We start from the raw sequence: 24,588 nt of genomic DNA, 5'->3' as shown, positions 1-24,588 counted from the left end.
GGATTAGACGATTTATTTGGGAACATGCAAATGATGTTCACCGTATCATGCACCGTATAAAAGACGTAGGTGCAACATTCTCCGCTACGAAAATTCAGTGTTGCCTTCCAGACGTCCTTATTGTAGGACAGCGCTGTACTCCGGAAGGAAGACTACCTGATACCGAGAAAGTGTCCAAAATTCTCAACTGGCCAATTCCCACTACGATTAAAGAAGCCCGAGGATTTATGGGACTTTGTGGGACAGTTCATATTTGGATACTAGGATTCTCTGAACTAGCAAAACCTATCACCCAACTTTGGAGAAAAGATGCCCCTTTTATTTGGGGAGATAAGCAAGATATTGCTTTCGAAACTTTGAAGGAACGTATATGTTCAGCACCAGCAATGAGAAGCATTGACTATACTTCTTCAAACCCCGTATATTTATCAGTTGATTCCAGCTTCATAGCTGTAGGAATCATCCTTTCGCAAATAGACGATGAAGGACGTCGTCGTCCAGCACGATATGGTTCTTTACCTATGGGCGATGCAGAGTCACGATACTCTCAGCCCAAGTTAGAATTGTATGGACTTTTCAGAGCACTTCGACATTACCGACTTCACATCATTGGAGTTCAGAACCTCCATGTAGAAGTTGACGCAAAATATATCAAGGGCATGCTTAATGAGCCCGACCTACAACCAAATGCCACAATCAATAGATGGATTCAAGGAATTCTCCTATTTGATTTCACACTTCACCATGTACCAGCAACAAGTTTCAGAGGGCCTGATGGCTTATCTAGACGCCCTCTAGCTTCAGACAAAGAGATTATCCCTGAAGATGACTCTTGGTTAGACGAAATAGCCCTATTCACGTCAATCTCAAATTTCACTACACATCCATATAATCCCAATAACCTACCATCTATATTTTTGTCAGCTGCTGATCAAGAGCAGACTTTGACAGATATTTTCAAGTTCCTTACCACACTTGAAGCACCAAGTTTTGAAAGTACTGCTAAACGCAAGAAATTTGTCAAGCGTACAACTCGATTCTTTGTACAAAAGGGAAAGATGTACAAGCGTCTACCAGATAGACCCCCTTTGCTCGTTATTTTTGATCCTGATAAACGGCTGTCTATACTATCAGGAGCACATGAAGATTTAGGCCACAAAGGAGTTCAGTCTACCTTTGAGACTATTCGATATAGATTCTTCTGGCCACATATGTATACCGATGTTAAGCACCATGTACAATCTTGTCATGATTGTCAGATTCGAAGCACAAAGAAAATGCACATACCCATCACAGTCTCTACACCTGCCACAATCTTCACAAAGATCTACATTGACATACTCAAGATGCCTGCCGGGAATGGTATGAAGCATCTAGTGTTAACTCGAGATGATCTTTCACGATATGTAGAAGGAAGAGCATTACGATCTGCCTCTGCCAAAGCTATGGCCAAGTTTTTCTGGGAAGACTTGTATTGCCGATATGGAGCAATAGGACAGATTGTCACCGATAATGGCTCCGAAGTCAAGGGAGCATTCCAAAATTTACTTCAACAAGTGGACATTCCACAGATTCAAATTTCACCCTACAACTCACAAGCAAATGGGGTAGTTGAATGTGGACACTTTAATATCAGAGAAGCAATAGTTAAAAGTTGTGAAAAGCACATCTCACGATGGCCTGAGAAGGTTCCTCAGGCACTCTTTGCTGAAAACATTACCACAAGCCGTGCAACCGGATTCTCACCTTTCTACCTATTACATGGAGTCCATCCTGTTCTACCTTTTGACCTTAGTGAAGCTACATTCCTTGTTGATGGATTTCACACGGATATGAATCCTGTCGATTTCCTCGCATTACGAATACGCCAAATTGAACGACGTCCTGAAGACTTGAGACGTGCCGCTAAGACATTAAAGAAGGCCAGATTTAAGTCCAAGCTTCAGTTTGAACAGAAATATCATCTGAGGATGCACAGAAAATCATTCGCACCAGGTGATCTTGTACTAGTCCGAAATACCCAAGTTGAGAAAGAACTGAATCGCAAAACTAAACCACGATACTTAGGACCCTTTGTTGTCGAGAGACAAACCAAAGGTGGATCCTACATTCTTAAACAAATGAACGGAACTTTGTCTAGACGTGGTGTAGCCTCCTTTAGACTAATTCCGTATATAAGCCGAAATGATCCCACTCTACAATCAATTGCAGATACTCTTGATAATGGTCAAGACTCTGAGAAAAATTCATCAGGATCAGATTCAGATACTTCTTTCCTCTCAGAGGACGAATAACAAAACACATCACATCATGAACGGCAAAGACACCACAATAGAAAACCGAATTCAACAGAACATTGCAAGTTTATTTGACATCCTTTTAGAGGATTGCAATAAACTTCACGAGTACTTTATTTTTCAAGATATCAGAACCCATTATAATCAAATGATATACTTCTGGGATCACAATCACCAGGAAGCATTATCACAAATATGTCCTACATGTGCAGTATACTTCGAAATTTTCAGACTCCTAGATGAATGGCACCATCTTGTCAACCCAGAGAACAGATGGAGGAGTCACCAACATCATGATTAATAAAATGACATGACCTACCCTTCAACTGGGGACAGTTGCGATTTTTCGTTCGGGGTGGATGTCATGCATGGTATGTGATTCATACCATGTCAGATATATATAGAGAGTGATAAGGAAGATATGAGAGACTGTCTAGCCCTCTGTCACTGAGTTACCTTTCTATTTTTCCTTTATTTCATTGTCTTGTATTTTATTTCTCACTTTTCAGATTTATTTTACCTTGTATTTTTATGAGCATGTGACCTTCTGTTTATTTCTCATTATTTATTTTTATTTGGCTACTTTCAGCCACAGATTTGTTTGTCAAAGTTTTGTATCTCTATTTATTTCTGACTGTTTATTTTTATTTGGCTTCTTTCAGCCACCAGATTTTATTTGTCAGCACATCATGTGACTGGGGAATATTCTGGTTTGTAACATTATTTAAGCTGACTCAACATGTTTAGTCATGATTGGTCATGCTTTGTAACAACATTCACATGACTCATCATGTTTTGTCATGATTTGTCATGCTTTGTAAATTCTTTGTAAGATTACACTGTATTTGTAATGTACTTAGTAATAAGCTGATTCATCATCTGGTTTGTAAGCCACATTCTTACCAATCCATCTGATAAATCATGCTTAGTAAGGGGGTTCCCAAAAGGTATAAAAGGACCCCATTTTCACCCATAAAATAAAACTTCCCATTTTTCATTCTTCTCTCAAACCGTGTGAGAGTACGTAAGAATAAAAGTGCAGGCAACGTGCCTTGAAGTAAGACTAAGACACATCATTATTCTATTCTAAAGTTATATACTACCTTACAGGGGTTGACTATATAACTTTCGTTATCGTTATTCTACTCTAGGTTATATACTACCTTACAGGGGTTGACTATATAACCATCGAACAGCTCTCATTCTAAGCTTTACGTGTATACATAAGACTCTCTCTTTCAACGGAAAGTGAGACACATATCTAAGGACGACAAAGTTGAAACAGACTTTCATAGGTTGAAACACGACCTACTAGGCTGAAACAAACCTAACGAATTTATCCAGAACACAGAACATTCCACAACACTTCGTATCAGACTACACAAGAAGAGGACAACAAACTAAATCCTCCCAAGAACTCACCACGTTACCTCCCACGAAATAGAAAAGTCGGAGACCGTGGACTTAAGGACTGGCAAGAAGTCTTCCCTGTGTATAATTGTGTTGTCATTATACACAACTTTTATATAAGACCCTTAAGTAACAAGACAGCGCTCGGCGTGTACTTGAGCTAATCCAATAGTGCGCCTTCAATATCTCAGTTACACGAGGTTAATCCTAGTATGAACTTATTATGACATTATGATAAGGCTGGCGCGACAAATACACTTTCGACCAAGTCTTTTTTATCAAACTAACCGTACAACTAACTAAATTCCATCAAGATGGTTGTAAGATGATGAAAAATCGAGAAGAAGAACAACATATGTAAGCGAGTAGGGCTTATCCTATATACTGAACAACTTTTGGAATGACACTCCTCCGGCAACCCCCGAAATAGCCACAAAGGGACTGGTATGTCCAGAAATCGACCTCATCACAGCCAAGGAGTTGCTCGCACTACTCACCTATCATCAGAGGTGCGGGATATCGGGCCATCAACGAACACTCAGAATGGGAAGAGGAAGTGAGGGAGCTCTCAAAACGTATAAGTTGGCATACAAGTTGCCGTATAGCTCTGAGTAGTCTGACACTACATAGTCTCGAGACCAGATTGTACATTCTAGAACACCGTGATGTAACCGACTTATGTACTTTAGTAGAAGTTGAATGATGTATCTCAGTGCCAGAACTTGAAGCAATCGATACGCACGCCATTCTAAAACACCTGCTTCAAGACTACTACGTAGGAAAATTGTGCCACAAGACGAGCCAGGCGCGGATGACATCCACGCACTGCATCCTTGGGTCTTGGTGAGTATTCAATTGAAGGTCGTGCTCCGACTACTATCAATGCCCGACCAGCACGGGAGACATGTTCTAGATCAGTGGCACCGGCAGGACTAGTGGGTTCAACTTGAATGTCCGACTCACTGCCAGCACAGCAAACACACAATCCTCGGCTCCTAACTCCGTCACCATTCCTTTTGTTGAACCTTCTCATGATCATAATCTCGGTGTAACCATCATGGACGTAACTGCAATGCGCACGGCACACTACCTTTTGGCATCCACACATTCGTCGGCCCGGGAGTCTTTTTTCGGACGATGCTTCAACTTGAAACGGTCAGGATTTTACTACTAGCCTTAGTAGCGACTACTACCGTGACTATACTTATCATATGGGCTGAACCCGATGCTGACTCGGAGGCGTATTCCGTTGTCGATCTTTAGTTCCGAGCGTTGGTGCTCAGGCTGGTGCTGGCTTTTTCTATTTTGGCGTGCCGGAAGGTTACTACTTGCATCTCCTACTACCGGTGACCCGCGCTAAAATCCGTCGGCGACGCAGCCGAACTTGAACGCCTTCAAGTTAACTTGAACGTACAACTCGGACGTTCCTCCAGGTCATTCAAGTTTGCGAATGCAGGGTCCTATCACATTCTCATTTGCTCATGCCCCTGATTACGACTCATGAAGTAGACGTGTTCTGTATATTATTGGAACCACCCAGTCATGTGAATGATCCTTGTACCGAGTCGTACTCATGATTCTTCATCTGCAGCTGATTCGCACGAACAACAATCGATCGTACGTGAGTAACGTCTTTTCAAGTCGAATGGTCAGATCAGATACACGTCCGAGTCCAGGCCCGGGGTCGTCTGATGGCCCTTTCATTATTATATTCGTCCGACGAGCCACTTCTAATCACTCGAGTCATAATGTACCTCAGGCTCGCATCATGGAAGTACGCAAGCGCGCGTATTCTATTTAAAAACTGGCATTTATTTGTAATGTATGAGCTGGGGGTGGGAGGGGAAGCCCAGTTCATTGAAATTATGCTCCACCTTGATAATTATAAGCTCGCGATAGTGGAGTATCGATGACAAGTAGGTCCGGGCTCCGGGAGTAGTAGTGACATCGAATACATAATTGGGCGAGCAGTAATTGCTCATAGGGCGAGCCAGTCAGCGATGCAATTAATTCGGTGACTTGACGTTTATTGGTAGGAGTGCCGAATGTATGTTTTTGGAGTAACGATAAGCAAACCCAAAAGGCAGGCCGAGCGAAGTGCCGTATGTTGACGGCACATGAACTCCGAGTCAGCTGGTCGCACTACACATGTACGTGTCAATTGAAGACTGTTTTGGTAGTAAGTTTCCCAAGCGACGATTATTGTAGGAGTGACTTATGAATGATGGAGCTTGAAGGGTCGCATGGTCTAGGCCCCATGGCGAGTGATTGACGTTATATAGGATCGGAGTGATGGAGTCCCATAGGAGATATTGAGATGCCCTGACGGTGGCGACACTGTTTATGAAAGGAGGGACGTTCCCTCACACATATTAGTGATTGCGGTACATAAAAGAGGGCGGAGGACGTATGAGGGGAAGTCCTTTGGTGAGCTGGATATGGCTGAGCATTTCAGAATATGAAATGATACTTGTTCCGCCCGGATATCAGAGCGACGATGAAGATAGATCATCTGGCTACTCACGGATGGTGGAAGAGAAATGTGCGAGAGCGGAGAGGTAGGTTCCCCTTTGTCATTAGGTTAGTGAGATGAACTCATGGTCGACGTTGGCCTCGGGCGACGATCTATGGACAGTATGAATAGCTGTGCTCATTGAAGCATCGCGTTTGGCCCACCATTTTTTCCATTTTAAATATGTGGTCGATCAGCGATGACTTGCCGACGCCAGGCTATTTAAAAGCACGTCGTCAAAACTGACCCGAGATCGGAGAAAGACAGCTGCCAAATACCTTTCCTATCACCAGAATTCGGAACATTGGGAGTGTCAACCTCAAGGACGGCACGTTATGATCATCCTGACTCACCGAGGACACTTCTGAAATATTTCAGAAGCTGTAGGCCGGAGCTCAAGGTCTGTAGCGGAAGAGGTAGACTGCTCAGTCTGCTAATCCATGACTTATACAATTTCGATGCAAGACGTGGATACTTACTTCAGAAAGGTCGACGAAGATACTTATTTTTTTATGGACTTTGTTGTATCCTAGGCATGTGAGGTTAAGTTCGCAAGTGATTAGAATGAGAATGCGGTTATTCTTGTTTCACCTTGTCTTGCATGACACACGCGGAACAAGACATCTCAGTTGAAAGGAATGTCTTGATGCTCGGTCTTCATCCCAAGCCATGTCTTGCACCGCAAATGTAAAGAGAATGTATCCCCTTGAGAAAGCACCCTACGGCAACAAACACAATAGCGACTCAGGTGAGAACATGTGTTGGGGTCGAGTACTTACGTGGGCTTAGAAAACGTCCGTCGAAACCTCTTTCCTGCTTCGCGTTCGAGTTCAATTGGTGAATACTTGCTGGTCCATACTTCAACAGACTCTATATTCGGTTTCGACTTGCTGGAATCGACGGTGATGCCTATTGGATATATTCAGTGGGGTTGATGGTACTACTTGACGACAGGAATTGAATACCATAAACGTGGAGAGGCCAGGAAACCGTTGAGGCGTGAGGAGTATTGGCCATGCTGATCTGATTTAGGGAAGAGTCTACTTCGAGCTGTTGTGAGTTTATATAGAGGCTGAGGGCAAGTCATGCCAGGTCAGTGCTTCAGCTGCGAGGAAGTGGGTATACAAAACCAGTATCACGGACATACGCAAATCGAGTTTCGTCACCAATCTCCTTTCGAGGTTATCACGGCTATGACAGGGTATGCCAATGGGGAACGTTGCAGCGAAAAAGTCAAATGCCTGATGTACTAGTAAGCCGCTATCATCCAAGTCCGAGTTCAATGCGTGACGAACTTGGTATGGTCATGTCGTGACCGTTCGTGACAATGCACTCAACATTGGGCCATCTGAGATACTGCCAAAAGCAATGATGATGCCACCGTGACTGGGATCCCATGAATGTCCTTCGTACGTTCCTACAATCCCAGTTTCAACTTCACAGGCTTTCAGCTCGGCACTCTCCAAATCTCCACCAAAAGCGACAACCCATCGACCATCCCTTGATACTGCCACTACCCACACCATCCTCTCGCGAACTTGAACATACCGTGACCGCGCTGCTTCAATCTCCTTGCCCGCCTTCAGGTTCCCTTGCCGAGAGGTACAATCATCAGATTCGCTGATCACTCGCTGACCGTCTGGAAAATAGGACATATATTTAATCCATTCTCCATAGCCCTTCAAAATCATTGATGGCGTCAGAATGGATTCCATGGTGGCTACTTTTCCAGATGTAGAAGCTATGACTTACGTCTCTGCCAGTGAAACCGCGAAGTACGAACAACTATTCTTTGGATGCGTTCAACGATGCGAAGGCGAGGTCTCCTGGTGTCGATGTACTCTATGACTGACGCCCCTTCTGGATGGCAGCTGTGCACTGTGCCCTAATTCTATGCAACGCATTTACTTCTCATCGTGTCCCATCTAACAGCCATCAGTATTATTTAACGCGAATTATGAGAAGGCTCTGGAACTTATCAATAACACCTCGCCTTATGCACTGACCGGCTCTGTGAGTCGTACTTAAGGTCTCTGCGATATGCGTTGACTGACAACCTCTTCTCCAGCTTTGCCGCAGACCACAAAACCCTTCTGACTCTACTACGCAACGCTACTGGCAACGTCTATTACCACGAGGAATGCAGCTGGCGCGGTCGTGGGTCAAAAATCCTTTGGAGGGGGACGACCGAGTGGGACTAACGACAAGACCATCTTCTACCGGTTCATTTCGGCGAGAAACATCAAGTAGAACTTCGGCTACTCTCTTATTCCCCATCCTTCCGCCTTCGCTGCTATGGTAGCTCCCTTTCCTCCTGTCTTATCATCTGTTACCCCTTTGGTGGTTAATTAAGCTTTTAGCTTTTCCTTTTCACCTTCAGCTCGTTTCCGTAGGTAAGAAATTATGCGCCTCTTTTTCCTGGCATTCGATAGTCAAGCGTAAAGCATACACTGCACCGTACTACGTAGTACTGGGTCCTTACTACACGTACGACTTGGTTTAATGAATGCTGCTCTCCCATATGTTTCCCATGAGTGTGCAAATATGTTTGACGTCCAGAGCTTGAGCATGGCATTCATTCAGATGCAATTATACAGTACTTGCCATTGTCTACGTAGTACATGGGACTTCTTCACTTGGTTTCAAATCTTTATCAGAATAAAAGGTACCTATCAATGTCATCAGCGATAGAACATTCAGATATATGGCTCTTATGACATACCTCAACATCCTCCATCTCATCCATGAGCATGACTTCAACCAAAAGGTGCTTGGCGCAGTGCAGGGGAATAGGCTTCTTGCTGACGTGCTCTACCAGCCTAGTGAATTTCATAGGCATCCTCTCAGCGCTCTAAATGATTAACACTGGCATGAGCAGTTGCCATGGATTGATCACAGGGCCCATTACGAACCTTCTTATCGGTGAACGAACTCCAGAGCATGCTCACGCCCTAACTAACCATGCTGACATCTAAGTTGTGGTTAGTCTTAAACCAAGCAATGAACTCCTTGAGTGTTGGGTCATTAAGCTTGAACTCCAACCGGTCCCAAAGGGTCCACTCAGTATTTTGGAATTTGTTCTTTGCGACAGCGATGGGCTCTGAAAACCCGAAGAAAGGCAAAGCAAGGTTGATAATTAAACCGTTCATGGAGTCATCTATCTTATTCTTTCCATCTATGATTTATAAAGCGCACGTGTCAGCGGCGCACCCTTCCGGTAAGGATAGCAAACATCTTGCCTTGTAAAGTTCAAGACACACCAAACCGACGACGAGCGCGGTAGTAGTAGCGATGGCGGGAATGATTTTGCCTGTAGTATCTGCTTTGTGGTATGACGACCAGCGACGGTGATGTTGTAGTTCATCGCACGAAGGTTTGACGCAGCGGCGATGAGATCGATGCGATGGTTAGTATCATAATTGCCCTTCTCAAACTCGACAGGAGTGAGACGGTAGCCAGCGAGTGACTGATGGAGGAGGTAGCATCTTGACCAAGTCCGAGGGAGATGTTGTCAGGATCTGAAAGGAATTACTACGCCCTGCAGGTGGAGTGAACAGTCTTAAAATGAGTGAACGTACCAGAAGACGACTGATTGACGGGATCAGGTTTCGGTAATCTGGATCTTCACTCCGCTCCTTGGAGAGAACTTGGGAATGATCACAGAATCTGCAACCCTCTTGAAGACTGCAGGATCGGTCTCTCCTCGGAGGCCGTAATTAGAGGCATGACTCAAAGATTTGCTGCAGCAATGATAAAAGAAAGATGCGTGGGCTAAGGAAAACAATCAGTACTAAAGGTCTAGGCTAGCAACACACTGGGTGACATACATCTGAAGAGTCGAACACAAGCCTGAGTGGGTCTGGCCCGTGCCCGTCGGTCCACTCCAGAACGGCTGGCCCGCGCTGGTGTTGAACATGATCCTTTGGAGGACTGTGGAGAAGCTGGCGGATAGCATTGTTAAACTTTTCCTCGAACTGCAGACGAGCCCAGATAATACATTCCTCGAAAGTCAAGGCTTGTTCAAGTAACCAGATATGAAACAATCTGGGTCAGGCCCGGAGTATTTGAGGGAGCTCTCGAGGTAGTTAGGCTCCGAAAGATATCGATTGACAGATTCCACAAGCTTAACAAACATTGTGTCGAACTCTTGCCAAGCCCACTGTGTTGTTATCAGACCCTGCTAGTCAAGAAAAAACTTAACTTAGAGCGCACCTCAATCAGCGTGTGTGTAATGGCACTCGGGAAGTTTTTGACTGTGCACGACAATGTCCGCTTCTCCAGGGGATCTTGCAAAGACGAGTACGACTTGGTGAGATGGGGAATCACAACTTGGGTATTGACTTTTGTGCCCATGGTACCAGATTCTAGGACTGGTTTTTCATACAAGATGCAACACTGATCCACGTATACACCTACAACAAGTGTTGTCAGATGAAATTCACAGAGAAAAAGAGGAAGCCTTACGTGCAGCAATGTTATCCAATGCATCTATAACACCGTCAATCCCCGAAAAAAAGTCGTCATCGAAGACATCTTTGAAAAAAAATCAAAATGGGGACCATACAAAACTTGAAGGTGATAAGTAGTAACTGACTTTCTGTCGCCTGACCAACAGGATCTTGTCTACAGAGAATATGGTCCTTGAGAGCTGGATTCATGTCTGCAACTGCTACCTGCTGCGACTTCAGACTTAAATTTCCCGAGATCTTTGGCACGAAAGAGGAATTGCCGATTCAGTAAGTTACTCTTCTCGATGATGTCTAGGTCGGTGGTATGAATCGTAGCGTTGGGCCCGGTAGCGAGAACCATCATGCTCCAGTTCTTCAACATTTCACACCCGATTGCTCCTGCACCGACGAGGAACTGACGGTGATTGGCAAGCTTATCCTGTCATACCGGCTACCAAGGGGTTCGCAATCTTGTTCAGTCGGTAGTGTGTTTGGCAACGACTCCAAAGAATCGAAATACAAGTGCTGGAGGATTAGATGGAACTTCGCAGAGCATGCTTTCAGCACTTCTTGTGCCACAAAACCACCAATCACAGCTGCGACGGGCGGTAGTAAATCTCCGGTTGCTTGGTATGCCAGCTCTGCGATAATCTTCTCATCAGCATCAGCATCTAATTTCTTCGCCAAAGCCACCAGGGAAGCAGCATCTTCTGTGTTTCGGGGCCGAGGTAGACACTGGTGTCCGAGTCATGCCTTGAATTGTGATACAGCCTGGAACCCTGCATGGAGAGTAGCAGGCCTATCGAACTTGGCGAAGTCTGTCATGAAGAACTCTGGAGCTGCAACTTGAAGCGACTCTCGCAAGGATTTCTGAAGAGAAAGTGAATTGCAATTGAATGAAACTGGAGTATAACTTACAAACTGGAGGATTTTGGGCATTTTCACCTGGGTAAAGATCCCACCTCGAACATACTCTCCTAGGTCGGGAGTGTCACCGATGGTGAAAGTATCTGGTCCCTTCACTGTGACCTTGCAAGGATTACAACCATTCAGTTCAGTCATGTCCTGCACTTCAGTGAACGTGACAAAATCGCCATCTTCAAGACCGTGTCTTGATTCATCGAGGCATGTTACCAGCCATTCCTTGTCTTGTTTAATGATAGTATAGATACTAGGACGTCGGGGTTATAGTTCGTAAGACTTACTTTTTCCACTGACACAATTATTCCAGTAAGAGCTTGCTCGCCTGTAGGATCCACACAAGTAAATTTTTGAACCAAAGTCATTAAAGACGGAGCTGATCATGATGATCAATAACATAAAAAAAGGAGCCGTAGCCATCACATACCCAAAAAGACCATGGGTCTCCGCTGAGATAAAGTGAACACCATTCTGAATCCTGATGTGTCCAATCGTTGATCTCAACTTGTTTCTCGTAAGAGACGCCACATAAGACTTGAACGGTGGAGATTAATATGTGCGTATGAAATTAGGTGGTTGTAGTGGTGAAAGATGAGATCGCGGTGTAGCTGAATAGTAATATTGGAGGTGCCTGACCGTTTGCGATTGAAAACTTAAACCTACATTGAAGTCGGAGTCGCTGGCACTTCCGAAGCACTGTTGCGCTGTCACTGATAGAAAATGTATGTGACATACTGAGCGTTACCAGAAAGATACGATACTACATGTGAAAAACAGTACAGTGACAGTCACGGTCAAATTACTATGAACAAATGCAAAGTTACCATCTATCGGTGTTGTGCGAGTTCCACAAGACATATCTGGTCGAAATGCAGAGTTGTAGTAATCGTAGTCATCATAAAAACCTCGACGGTCTTTGACTTCATGTTACATTTCGACACAGGTAGGACGAGCCCGCGATACTCCCCCTCCAAAACGAGGCAATGTTGATTCTTTTTGCGCGGATGAGCTGGGCTAAGATCACTGGCGGGAACATGATAGTGCTGTATCTGAGCCCCTGCGCCGTTGGATGTGCAGAATACTGCAACACACCCCTCAGGTGCTGGTCCATTAGCGCCGCAGAAGGGGTCGGGACACGCAGTTGATACGAATCGTTTGCATAACCTGCCCTGCTCAAACCTCGGCGAGACTTTCAACAATGCATGATGCATAAGCAATGTCGAAGAAAACTCCTTCTTCATTAACCAGGATAGTGGGCCTATGATCATAATAATAAAGTAAGTGAACAGTGAGCCGATGCCTTCGTTTTGAAGGTCTCACCGTTGTCTCCATGTTTCTTGGCTCTAGCCTCAATGTTGTCCTGGATGTCGCCCTCGTTAACAGTCCAAGGGTCAGATGCTGATGAGTTGAGATTAGCGGTCCGATTGTCTGTTGCCGGCCCGGAGGGGTTGAGCACTAAGTCGATATCCTCGGGGTTGGTGGTCCAGTGGGACAAGACATTAGAGGACGACAAGCTGGCATTTGTGATAGAACTGGAGGGGACTATTTTTTCGGGTGGGGGGGTTATACTTCTCAGAGGTTGCGCTATCAAATATGATTTTTGCCGCATATCACAGAAAGAAACCAGGTCATTCCCTTCGAGTATCGCACCATTTAACCTCATGCCATAACTGAACCATCGTAAGCAATTGCATTACCACGAATATACTAAGCATTCCACTCACCTGGTAACGACATTGGGGCGTTTGAGTATCATACGCTTCTGTCCATGTATTGCAACGGTACAATCCTCGCTCCCAATATTGTACAGTGTAGCTCGGTAGCCCTTTAGGTTACCCCCAACAATGAATACCTCTTTACCGATAACGTGACTGAATGAGTCCACATTCGCATTGTGCAATTTCATCACAAATCTGATGGGTACGTTGGTCTGTAACAATTTAACAGGTGTTCGAGTTGAGCTGCATTGAACTTACGATTGTGTGGTCACGGGTGGACAGTATTGTCAAGCAAGCCTCTGGAACGTTGACACTTTGTACGACCCCCGTCGCCTCATACTCCGGCCCACGAGCGACACTCACCACATCCCCAGGTCTGACATCATAACCCCTGTCTTTCGTAAATTTGATTGTTGGGGGGAGGCGCATCCGTTGAACCATGACTGCAGGAACTTGAATACTTGGGGGTCCTAAGTTTGTATCGTCACCAGTGGTCAGCATAGGATTCACATCCCGGAACCACAGCATGGTCCCTCCCGAAGGAAACCAGTCTACGACGCCGCATTTCCCTATATGCTCTCCAAAAGGACTTGTATAACATCCCCGATTTGAATATCATCGGGGTCGGGGGGAGGCTCAAAAAATTGCTGAGTTGGCAGCTGTGCTTGTAATGTGTGCTTCAAAGAGCGACGATCCAAATGGTACTTTGAAACTTTGACCTATGCATTAAGTTAGTTTTACAAGATTTGTACTGACACCATGGACCCACCTCTTCCTTCGTAGAGGTTTGACAAATGTGAAATATGTCGTCTGTCATTTGAACAATGTGACCTTCTAAACCTAAGTATATACCCGCTACAACTCTGACAGTATCGCCAACCCAAAACACGCGCTCGACGTCCTGGAGTCGAACTTCTGATTGTATTTTGTCTCCCTCGATGCTGTATTCCAAACGGACAGAACCAAATGTATGGTCTGTCGAGACTACTTCACTGATCTCTGCGCCAAATTCCCCGATGATGACCCTGGCTGAATCGCCCATGCGCAGGAACTCCAGCGAAAACGCCCGCTCAGCGATCTTCATGGAGGGCCTGTCCCATCCAGAGTCAATATGCAGTCGAATTTCGTCAGGATGAGGGGTGTTGACAACATTTAAGAGATCGTGGTGAAAACTCTTTAGTAACAGCCCCTTGTAATACTCTTCTCCTTTATACGAACATCCCACAACTTCCCCATCACGAATGATATCAGATACTGCATTGCCAGCCGGAAGGCGAGATCGGTCCAGCAATGCCACAGACCCCTTAGGCATAGGATAGGGAAAGTCCCGTAAAGCAACTAAGACCCAGACAAGAGGGTGACCAGACGGCAACTCGTTTGCCGACTTCAAATCTGTGACGTAGGCCATGGCGTCCTTGTACTTGCCACATATGATCCTTACCCACCCTGGACTGGACAGTTGGGTTCGACTATCGCACGTTCTTCGTCCGAGATCCGAAAATAATCTTTCACGGAAAGTTTGTGTGATATCGGGAGTGATGATGCGATGGCCCGGGGACTCTCTGAGACTACGTAAAGTTGTCCCGGTACCCAGGGGGACACGATAACGGAGAATTTTTTACTTCGAAGGTGTTCTGCGACGTAGTCCGTGACAGTTCCTACCAAATAATGAGTTAGATGCTACGTGATTTAGATTAAACGTACTGTGAACGTTAAGCAAATACATCCTGTTGTCAATCGTGTCGGAGGACCAGGCAGCTCTGTAAGGAATGCGTCCGAGCCTTCCTGGTGGCTTGGAAGCGCAAGCTTGAGCGTCGTATGCATTGAAGATCTCATCGATCTTCTTAGACAACGTATGTTTAGCTGACTGTCCCGGCAAGGTTGTGACTTTTCGTGGACGCGGAGGGAGGTCATACTCATCCCCCTCTTCTTCTTCTTCTTCTTCTTCCTCCTCATCATCGTCACCCTCTCCTGCTTCCCTGTCGATGAAAATACAATGTTTCACCTACATCTCCTTAGTGTAAGCTCATCGAAGTGAATGTTTCACTTACTTGTTTGCGCTTCGATGCAAATGTAGCTACGAGCGTCGAACTCGATACGGAGGGCTCGGGTATGTACCTTCTTTTTAAGGCCATCAAATTATTCATAGCTTCGTAGTCGTCGCCGTCACCAGAGAATACCGCAAGTTTGGCTTCTCTCCAGTCATCCTCGCGGTATCAATCGCCGAGGTATGATATTAATCCCTCTTCCGCCTGTCCATAGGATAATTCGGACTTGAGGTATCGCTCTAGGAAAGACCACGTCCCTGCATCCTCAAGTGGGGATGGCGCATGGCACGTCCCTGTCACGATTATGTGCATGAGGAATAACTGCGACGAGTATCATCATCACTCACCATTCGAGTCATTCCTTATGCGCTTCGAGGGCAGTTCATCAATCGGTAGTGCCGCGCGTTTGCCAGTCCGACTCGGAGTCATTACTAGCCTGAGTATTGCCGGGCTTTGCCTGTAACTAGTATAGTAGTCACGGTTGGCACGTACTAGTAGCCTGAGTCGAAGTGAACGTTAATTTCGGTTTGCATAGGTAAAAGCCTCATCGTAACGTACTAATAGTAGTGTTTATTCAAGTTGGTATGCCAAGTTTACTTACTGGAAGTCGATCCCGGTGTAGTTAGCACGGCTTTGATATATCGTATTGAGGCAGTGATCAGTGAGCAGAAAGAAGACTGCAAATGTACAGTGATTGGTATTTATAGTGAATGACTAATTTGGAACCACTACCGTGCTCGGACTAATTTGAAGACTCATTGGAGTTACTAATACTAGACAATGAGAAATTCGATGATGATTGTGCCAGCCTGAGACTCCTCGGACACCAGCCTGCCAGTGGCGAGTGTGGTGGGTGACTTCTGTGCGCAAACACCTTTCTTTTGTACTACTACCGTGGTGACCATAGTCAATTCTTGAAGTGCCACCGTGGTGCGTGATGCCGCGGTTGCTGAAATTCTCAAGCTTATGCTGTGACTGGGAACTAACTTGAACTTGAATTTTCGGAATTGACTCGGAAGTCCCATTAATAGTATGCACTCACGACTATGACAAACTTCGGCACAGGTCGTGTAAGTGTGACCGACACCATAATACACCGCTGCCTTTGCTAAAGGCCAAATCGCACGAATCAATATCGATATTGAAATTAGTAGCTAAACTACATATGTATGAGGAGGCGGGAAAAACCAACACTATTGATGACATAGCGGTTGATATAGTGAATGACTCTACGTTCAGACCCAGCCGGCAAATGCCGCGTGAATCTGAGTTTGAATATAATCATTCACTATATCAGGACGTCTTTTCTCTAAGTGAACCCCTTTCCAGCTACCACGTCCCCGACTTGCATTGTTATCGCAGATCCACCCAAAAACCATCATCCTCAGGCATACCTTCACAATTGATTGATGATGGTATCATTGTTACTCAAAGTCTGTCGTCCTTTCGGCAAAATTTGTGTATGTCTTTTCTGTTTCTCTGTGTCCTTGTTTTATCGACGAACTTCATTTTCAGATTGCCTGCTAGCGCTGACTTGGGCGTAGCTCGTGTCTGTCTGCTTTGTTGCGAGAGTTTTCGCTGGTCTCAGTACAAGAGAAAAAACTGATGGTGAGCCGAACTCAGCTTTTTCTCGACCTCATTCTAACGAGGCTCTGCCTGGCATGAAATTTGCAATGGAACAGGTATAACCATTCGGCGGTTGTGTTTTTCGAAGGGACTGACGAAGACCTGAGGCTGGATCAGTACAGAAATGAGGTTGGCGAGTCAGTGTGCTAGGGATAGGGCATCCGGTGAGTGTCGTAGATGAGGAGTCTCTCATACTGATTGAAGGAAGGGGTGTGCAGCGTATCATAATATCTTTTTGGAAGAGGCTGCCAATGCCTCTCAAACATGTTCATTTGCCTGACCCAGCCGGTACTCACAAGGATGTGTTTTCGGTAGGGAATGTCCACGGGAATTCATCCATGACTGTTGGCGTCGGACTTCGAGACTTCGAGCTGCGTCGCTATGTGTGCCACCTCGGCATACTCTGATCTCAGCGTGTTGCCGTGACTCAGAAATAAAATAAAATAGACAACCTCAATTAGAACATATCTCATTTCTAACTGCCTGGGACTCGTATATTATTTGTGAAAAAAAATAGAAAGGCACAAAATAAAATGGAACTAAGTGGGGTTAATCGCTATAATGCCGATGAGTGTACTACTACTGGTACCTGCGCACGAGCTTACATCATGCGCACCAGTATTGTAGCACGGGGATTCAATTTCCCTCACAGCATCGATGGCGCTAGGATGGCGAGATTTTTTTATCGATGGCGCTTGATTGGCAAGATTTTTTATTATTACGCTATCGATGGCACTCGGATGACAAGTCGTTTTCGTGACACTTTGAATTGATATATAAAGTGTCTCATTTCCTATGGCATTTAGACTACTACCACATCGTACAGCTTAGTATGACTATGGGTAACGATGAGAATACTCCCTCTGTTGACGAAGCATCACGCAAGCGCAGTGGTTCGGCGCTTCATATGGGTCCGCGTAAAAAGGTGTGAGTGGTTCAAGTTGCACTCTTGCTAGTGCGTTCCTGAATTTTCCTGAGCAGGACTTCATCAAATCCCCTTGTTCTGCACGGTCGACATTTTGGTCGTACTGTTTTTGCATTATGTAACTATCCTGCTCTCTTGACTGCAGGTATACTCCGGCTCGAAGAATTGCAGGACTCTCCCCTGGAGGATTTTCCAGCTGAGTGAGTTCAGTTGCGTCTATTAGTAGCCGCCGCAAGTATTCTCACCCTACCGCTGACGTCAGTGTTCGACGGGAACACAGGGTATTCATAGAGTTACTAGATTCGTATCCTGGTCTGATGGATCGTCTAACAAACGGCGAGGAGGAGGATATTATTTATGTGGGAGAAATGGTAAGTTTTGTATGTTGGAAGTTCATCATACTCACCTTTTGCAGCTGGGTAAAGGGGCTTCTGGTGCACGAGGAGACGATACTAAAACCCTCAAAGCTGCTGTCCTCGAATGGCTTGTGCCCAGAGGACAGGCAGTCATACCACCTCTCTCGCGAAATATCAAGTCCGACCGGGGGTTTAATCATGAGGTTACTGGTGCGTTACTCTGTCCCGCAGGCCTCGACTGGTTGAATGCAGAGTAAGTCTCAAATCATATCTTCCCTTAATCTAAATATCATGACGCTACCCAGAACTAAGCAGAGTCTTAAGAGCGGTGAAACCGCAGTTCGTGGTGATCAGTGGCCTATTTTCTTATATTCTGGCTATGTTTACGATTCCGAAGATCCATGGAAGGGATTATTAAGAAGTGAGATACTCGTCTTTGTAAGTTAATTCTACGATAAAGTTCTTACCTTTAACAATTACATTCGACAGGGTTTCAAACATGTATTTACATCTCCCAGCTCAGTGGATAAGGAACCCAAAGCTACGCGCTCCGGCAACGCGTACCTCCATGGCATGAAGAGCGTGACAAAAGGTTCCCTTGCATATATTGCGACGCAGGCGCGTATGAAATCTGATCCTTCGTTCGTCTCGTGGCTGATTATTCCTTCAGATTCGGTTTTCGTTAAGTTCCTCGTCTGTATTCTCACGGACAGACACAGTCACAGATTCCGAAAATTTCTACCATAGTATTCTCGACCTGTTGGAAGATCCTGACGAAAGTGAAGAAGTATGTGACCTGATGATGTGGTGGACTCGGTTCGTAATCATGCATTATATCTCGAGCTCTAAGTTAATATATTTTACAGTCGGGTGTTCCCTAATTCTTCCTCTTCACAACGCAGTGTCAGCAAAAACAGCGCGCTGTCAAAAATCCGGGAAAGACGTGCTGCCCTTCGAGAACGGACTATTGCTGACGTTCATTAGTCCATTGTATGTCGTAGCTGTATTGCTGACGTTCATTAGTCCATTGTATTTCGTAGCTGTACTGCGCTGTAATGCCTGTGAATCCTAGTAATGCAATCAAAGAATTTTCCATAATGTATAATGCAGCACCATGAGCTAGTAATAATAGCATGGGAACCCCCCTACCCAGAGAGGGTTGTGATTATGGGTGACCAAAATATTGCCAAGTTGCTTTAGTCTGCCAACTCATTGTTGTGCCCTGTCACACTGTCAATGATTGTAGATCTCACCACTGTAGTCTACCTATATAAAGTCAGATGTATTAGTTGGGATGCCAGCAGCTCGTTAACACCAGGCAACCCATTGTTGTGCCCTGTCACACCGTCAATGATTGTAGATTCTGCCACTGTAGTCTACCTATATAAAGTCAGATGTATTAGTTGGGATGCCAGCAGCTTGCTAACATCAGGCGACCCATTATTATCCCCTGTCACACTGTCAATGATTGTGGATCCCACCACTGTAGTCTACCTATATAAAGCTAGGTGTGTTAGGTGGATTTGATAACAGCTTAACAGTGTGTTGATAGATTCTAATAGGTCTAACAATATTGTAGCTTTGGCAGATTCTGCCAATGTAGTCTACCTATCTATTCCTTTATTATTTGGTCTGCAATTATGATATATATTTTCTATATTAGGTATTAGGTAAAGTTAGTTAAATCTTTGTCATACAGAAGTCAGATGCCTGATGCACCAGCTTTCACGCCAATGCCACCATCCACGACGCCAATGCCACCATCCACGATGCCGACACCACCATCCTCGACCGTGCCTCCACTCCTCCTTCTTGTGCCATCCACATATGTTCGAGTCATGTCAGCATTCGCTGACATGTGCTGGACATATGTGCTAAGCACTGGTGGTGATACCTATGGTACCCGCGGGTAAACCCTGCACGAGTGCGGGTACGGGTCTGAGCTTGTTGTACCCGCCGAAAACCCGTACCCGTCAGAGCGGGTATGGGTTTTTGCCGGGTGCGGGTGCGGGTCAGGTCCCCGACACCCCAGGGTATACCCGTGCGGATCCCTACTGGTGCTCCTTCAATTCCATTAATCTGCCGGTTATGTGGGAGGAGATATGGAACTTTTGCGTAGATTCGTTATCTGGTAAGGGATTCTGTGGGCTAGTGAGCATTCAGTAGTATCAAGGTTTTCAGATGACTTACTGTGATGCTCGTGTAACGGTGCGGACCCCAACCACGTGCTACATGATCACGATCAGGGTGTTTGAACTGGGTAATAGGTGTGGGGCGCTTGGACTGAGTACACTTTGATTTACTAGTATATTATGTTAGTGGCAATTATTGACAGTGAGCAGCATGGCTCTGAAAGGAGACCTACTGCGTCCGGGGCATCCGACCGAGAATGTTGTGGTCAATATTTGAGGATAAGATACATGGGAGGGAATGAGAGCCTGAACCTAAGAAGGGAACAACAGATTTTTCTCACCTTCGCCAGCTCGCATGGTTTACGCTTAGCAGCCTTAGCTCCACCTGATGTTCCCACGTACCTGAAGGCCTGAGGCGTAAAGCAAAAAGTACCACAGCAGGGTTAGAAATATTTAAGATAGGTTTTAATGTTATCCGGAATGCAAAGAACATTTTTGAAATTTAAACTAACATATATATGGGCACATAACTTCAAATTTTGTCAGTGTTTTGTGCAAAATCCAAAATATAAAGCTTTGGCAGCTATTTTTGCACTGACCATACGTCACCGAAAATAAGAAATATTGTCAGATTTTGAGCGTGTGCTTGAATTTAAAGTTTTATTATGACGTTCAACTTGGGACAATTACTTGAAGTTTGGTCCATGGTCACTATGTTAAGTTGTATCAAACAATTAGACCCTGCCAAAAATATCAAGTTCACGGCGGCAACAAAATGCGATGACGAAACTTCAAGTTTTGTCTTCAGATTAAATATATCACCCAATCATCGCCCGCCCATCGCCCGCTCACCCGCCTGCAAAAATGCAAGAGATTAAATAAATATATTCATATTGAAAGCTATAACAATGCAAGTTATAGATGTTGGCTAGGTAGTTTCAGTCATGAGATAAGGATAGGATCACAGCGTGACGGTCAGAAACCCTCCATCGCGCAAAGTGACTAATGACCCATGACACCTTGGCATTTTCAAGGCGGGGTTCGAAGTCTGTCAAGTACAATTTCGCTGGAAAATAAGGGTATATTGAGAAGGGATCAACGGTATGGTTATCTAGTGGGATATGTCACTGTACAGCAAACAATAACTCTCCTGTCAGCGTACTGTAAATGTATTTGATACTGGTGGCGACAGGGGTTAACGTCTGATCTCTGCAAGGATAGAAGAAAATCTGGCTGTTGCCCAAGTGTGTAGACGCCTTACTGTAGATGACACCGTCGAACTTGAGTGTAGCACGTAATACTGCCATTCGTCGTCTGATGAGGGTATACAGGTCTTCAGGCACCGCACTAGTTGCTGCACAGTCGGCAACCTTGATGGCATCATTCATAGGATCTTTGGCAAGCTCATGGATAGAACTCATAGCGCTCTTATTGAATACTCGATCAAACAGGACCCCACACTCTTGAATAGCAGGTGGACAGTCTGGTCGGGCGAGCCAACGGCGAAGTCTTGCAGCTTTGATATAGGAAAGAAGCATTGTGTTTTCAAGCTCCCCTAACAGGATTAAGTCTAACTTTCTCGTTCATGCTTTGAAAGGACGTACCAAATTTGTGATTGATAGGAATGCGTTGTATAATTCCAATTAAACGTTCGAAAGGAAAAGACCACCACGAGTGAGCAGGCCCAAATAGGAGCGGATAATCATATATATGGAATGATGCATGGTGATTCGGTCGCACAGAGAAGGTGTGATGAATTGTCTGTAACTTTCCGACATAAGCAGCGATATGTGAGCAATAGGCTTGAGCCCTTCTTGGTGTCATTGTTCGTGCACAAGCAAGATACACTGCACCGACTAATTCCATAGTGTGATCGAGGATAGTTTTGAGGCGAACAGCAAGTTCGTCAGAAGAATGCGATGTACCAGCTCCCCACAAGCTCATGAGGGCGATGAGAAGATAGATTGTGATAAGGGATCACCACTCATCAGCCTTAATTGTCCCAGCAGATGCCTCACCAAAATTCGTGGGGATGGAACCAAGCCAAGTGGGGGTGGTCGTATCATGGATGACGTTATGCATTTGATCAAGTACTTCTGCTGTCTCGAACGAACGAACTTTTTGAGGGGCCGCTAGAGGTTGTCCGCGATGCTGTGAAGTGCGTGTTAGAGAATTTGACGGCAAGAAACATCACAGCAAAGAGCTTACCCAATTAACAAGAGCCTTGATGTAGTCAATCTTCAGTGTTCTGCCAACTTTCTGGGGCATACAATGTAAAGAATTGCAGGCAAATCTCAACGGTCCGGAATTTTTATGAGACAGAGTACTTTTTAGCTTGTCAAAGCGTTCCTCCAGTTGATTATTGTCGCCAGAACCTACATGAGATGCGAGGAGGGTGCGAATCGCAGATATCTGTGTTACCTCTTTGGCTGTCATTGTCCCGGGAGGTATTTCGCCAAAGTCACATGCAAATGCCGGGGAGGGTGATGTCGATGTGGTCGACTCTGAAGTTAAACCAAGAAGATGTCAGGTGTGGTGTTGGACCAAGCCTTCCAATATGCAGTGCATCAGATCAACGACAAGTTGCCGGGAGGGGTCCCAGTATGGTAAGCGCCAGAGTTTGGAATAGCATACACCATGAGCCTTGAACAGTCTTTCACGTTCAGAGGATGTAGCAGCGTCTCTCCACTGCTCAGCATATTCTCGCAATTTTACTTTGTTGTGAGGTTCCCACTTCTCGAAGTCAACTCTTCCACAGGTAGACTTATGATAACAATTGCACGCACTGCAATAGAAGTGACTGCCAACTCCAGCCATAGAAGCAATATGACGAATGGTGGGGAGGTCACAGACAACAGGGGCGACGGCGCTACAAGTAAGCCAGCCATGGGGGTAACAAGCCGTTTTGGAGAACTTGATACCACGCTGCCATGCATCTACCAAATCATTGATGAGGGGTCAGATGTAGTGGTTGAGGTTCTCCAGTGACGGCTGCTTCGGACCTGGGATGATACTCGCAACATACATATTCTCTGGCTTGTATCTGATATCCACTGGTAAATTTAAGCATGCCATAGAGATAATTCCGCATGATGTACTGGCACCGCGGATATCCAGACCTTCCGGATTGAAAAAATCCACATGAAGAGCGAAGACATAGTGTCCCTCCTCTCCTCTGTCAACAAAAAGTGAACCTGGATGAGGACCATTGAACTGATGGAGAAATTGAGCTTCAAAGGGGGTTTTGACGAAGGACGGATGGGGGGAATCGATGGAGTCCATCAGATTGTCGCATGCCTGATCCATCACGGCCTCAATATCTCTACGAGAGAGGAGACTGAACAGATAATCCTTGAAATCGTGGTACATGAAGGTCCTCCTGGGTCGGAAATTTCCATCAGCACCAACAAGCAAAGCCTCGCCACATTCAGTTGTGAGTGTAGGATGATGAGTGCACCGTTCAGGATATACTGGAGTCGTTGAGCCTGGTGCATAAGTTGGTGGATAGGTGCAATGGCAACTGCAGACAGCATACGGGACAATCTTTCCCTTGAGATGGAATCTGGCCTCGGCGCTTTCTGAGGTCATTGGGATCTTGTCAGAAAAAGATAAACGGGCCTTATAATACCGCCAGCTGAGAAGGCTGGTCACGTGCATTACAAGGGGCCTTGTAAGTGCCATTTAAGGACGTCGGCGCAACATAAAGGCCTTGAAAGGCCCGAAATGCTGCTGGCTTACAAGATTGATCACGTGGCATTATCAGAGTCTTACCGTTGTTGCCTCACGTTCTCCACTCTGCACATACCTGTACATACTACACATTGTCCATACTGTCAAATACATGGCGCCAAACCGCGCAAGCAGAAGTAAGTACAACTATAGCCAAAAAACGCTGACTAGTGGATCAAAATGTCCCCACTGCAGCGATATGTTCAAATCCAAGGGCTACAAACGCCATGAATCTACGTGCAGGATGCGTGATGCGCAGGGACAAGAGGAATTCAATCGAGAGTACGATAGAGACAAACGAAGAGGTGAGTCGTTTTGTTCCCTTATTATAATGGATCGAAAGCTTATTATCCACACATAATCATAATCATTGACATCGGTCACAATGAAAATAGCCCGCCATCTAGCTCGACGAGGTGTAGCAGCCTCGACTGTAACAGCAGTAGCAGGCCCATCGCACACGGTC

The 24,588-nt window shown here is 45.4% G+C and overlaps 6 protein-coding genes across 6 annotated transcripts; 1 reads left to right on the top strand and 5 right to left on the bottom strand.

Moving 5' to 3' along the window:
- Positions 1 to 6,844: 6,844 nt before the first annotated feature.
- On the bottom strand, positions 6,845 to 7,236 carry HD556DRAFT_1439318 (uncharacterized protein; the record flags this gene model as incomplete). Its single annotated transcript, XM_041305952.1, has 3 exons — positions 6,845 to 6,938; positions 6,999 to 7,128; positions 7,185 to 7,236. 3 exons carry the CDS (start codon positions 7,234 to 7,236, stop codon positions 6,845 to 6,847), a joined length of 276 nt encoding a protein of 91 aa, XP_041164469.1.
- Positions 7,237 to 8,861: 1,625 nt separating this feature from the next.
- On the bottom strand, positions 8,862 to 12,856 carry HD556DRAFT_1506700 (uncharacterized protein; the record flags this gene model as incomplete). The annotated part of the gene is made up of 19 exons (XM_041309036.1): positions 8,862 to 8,888; positions 8,942 to 9,070; positions 9,180 to 9,394; positions 9,452 to 9,529; positions 9,556 to 9,685; positions 9,848 to 9,990; positions 10,043 to 10,234; positions 10,261 to 10,378; positions 10,432 to 10,631; positions 10,684 to 10,752; positions 10,814 to 10,867; positions 10,893 to 11,040; positions 11,073 to 11,402; positions 11,436 to 11,537; positions 11,586 to 11,810; positions 11,873 to 11,913; positions 11,945 to 11,964; positions 12,016 to 12,122; positions 12,494 to 12,856. 19 exons carry the CDS (start codon positions 12,854 to 12,856, stop codon positions 8,862 to 8,864), a joined length of 2,691 nt encoding a protein of 896 aa, XP_041164468.1.
- Positions 12,857 to 13,875: 1,019 nt separating this feature from the next.
- HD556DRAFT_1439316 (uncharacterized protein) lies at positions 13,876 to 15,783 on the bottom strand (the record flags this gene model as incomplete). Its single annotated transcript, XM_041305951.1, has 7 exons — positions 13,876 to 14,025; positions 14,076 to 14,698; positions 14,752 to 14,964; positions 15,011 to 15,311; positions 15,358 to 15,502; positions 15,581 to 15,647; positions 15,702 to 15,783. 7 exons carry the CDS (start codon positions 15,781 to 15,783, stop codon positions 13,876 to 13,878), a joined length of 1,581 nt encoding a protein of 526 aa, XP_041164467.1.
- A 2,035-nt stretch (positions 15,784 to 17,818) lies between these two features.
- On the top strand, positions 17,819 to 19,245 carry HD556DRAFT_1230704 (uncharacterized protein; the record flags this gene model as incomplete). The annotated part of the gene is made up of 8 exons (XM_041297369.1): positions 17,819 to 17,907; positions 17,962 to 18,105; positions 18,168 to 18,276; positions 18,321 to 18,514; positions 18,567 to 18,699; positions 18,751 to 18,906; positions 18,932 to 19,077; positions 19,128 to 19,245. The coding sequence occupies 8 exons, from the start codon at positions 17,819 to 17,821 to the stop codon at positions 19,243 to 19,245; spliced, it is 1,089 nt and encodes a 362-aa protein (XP_041164466.1).
- Positions 19,246 to 19,963: 718 nt separating this feature from the next.
- On the bottom strand, positions 19,964 to 20,750 carry HD556DRAFT_1305219 (uncharacterized protein; the record flags this gene model as incomplete). Its single annotated transcript, XM_041299757.1, has 5 exons — positions 19,964 to 20,135; positions 20,156 to 20,340; positions 20,452 to 20,563; positions 20,627 to 20,705; positions 20,735 to 20,750. 5 exons carry the CDS (start codon positions 20,748 to 20,750, stop codon positions 19,964 to 19,966), a joined length of 564 nt encoding a protein of 187 aa, XP_041164465.1.
- Positions 20,751 to 21,219: 469 nt separating this feature from the next.
- HD556DRAFT_1305218 (uncharacterized protein) lies at positions 21,220 to 22,661 on the bottom strand (the record flags this gene model as incomplete). Its single annotated transcript, XM_041299756.1, has 6 exons — positions 21,220 to 21,249; positions 21,377 to 21,459; positions 21,556 to 21,948; positions 21,998 to 22,332; positions 22,375 to 22,544; positions 22,602 to 22,661. 6 exons carry the CDS (start codon positions 22,659 to 22,661, stop codon positions 21,220 to 21,222), a joined length of 1,071 nt encoding a protein of 356 aa, XP_041164464.1.
- Positions 22,662 to 24,588: the final 1,927 nt, after the last annotated feature.

This window comes from Suillus plorans, assembly GCF_016647745.1.
Source record: "Suillus plorans strain S12 chromosome Unknown HD556scaffold_9, whole genome shotgun sequence".
Lineage (NCBI taxonomy): Eukaryota > Fungi > Basidiomycota > Agaricomycetes > Boletales > Suillaceae > Suillus > Suillus plorans.
This window is presented reverse-complemented; position numbering and strand designations above follow the sequence as displayed.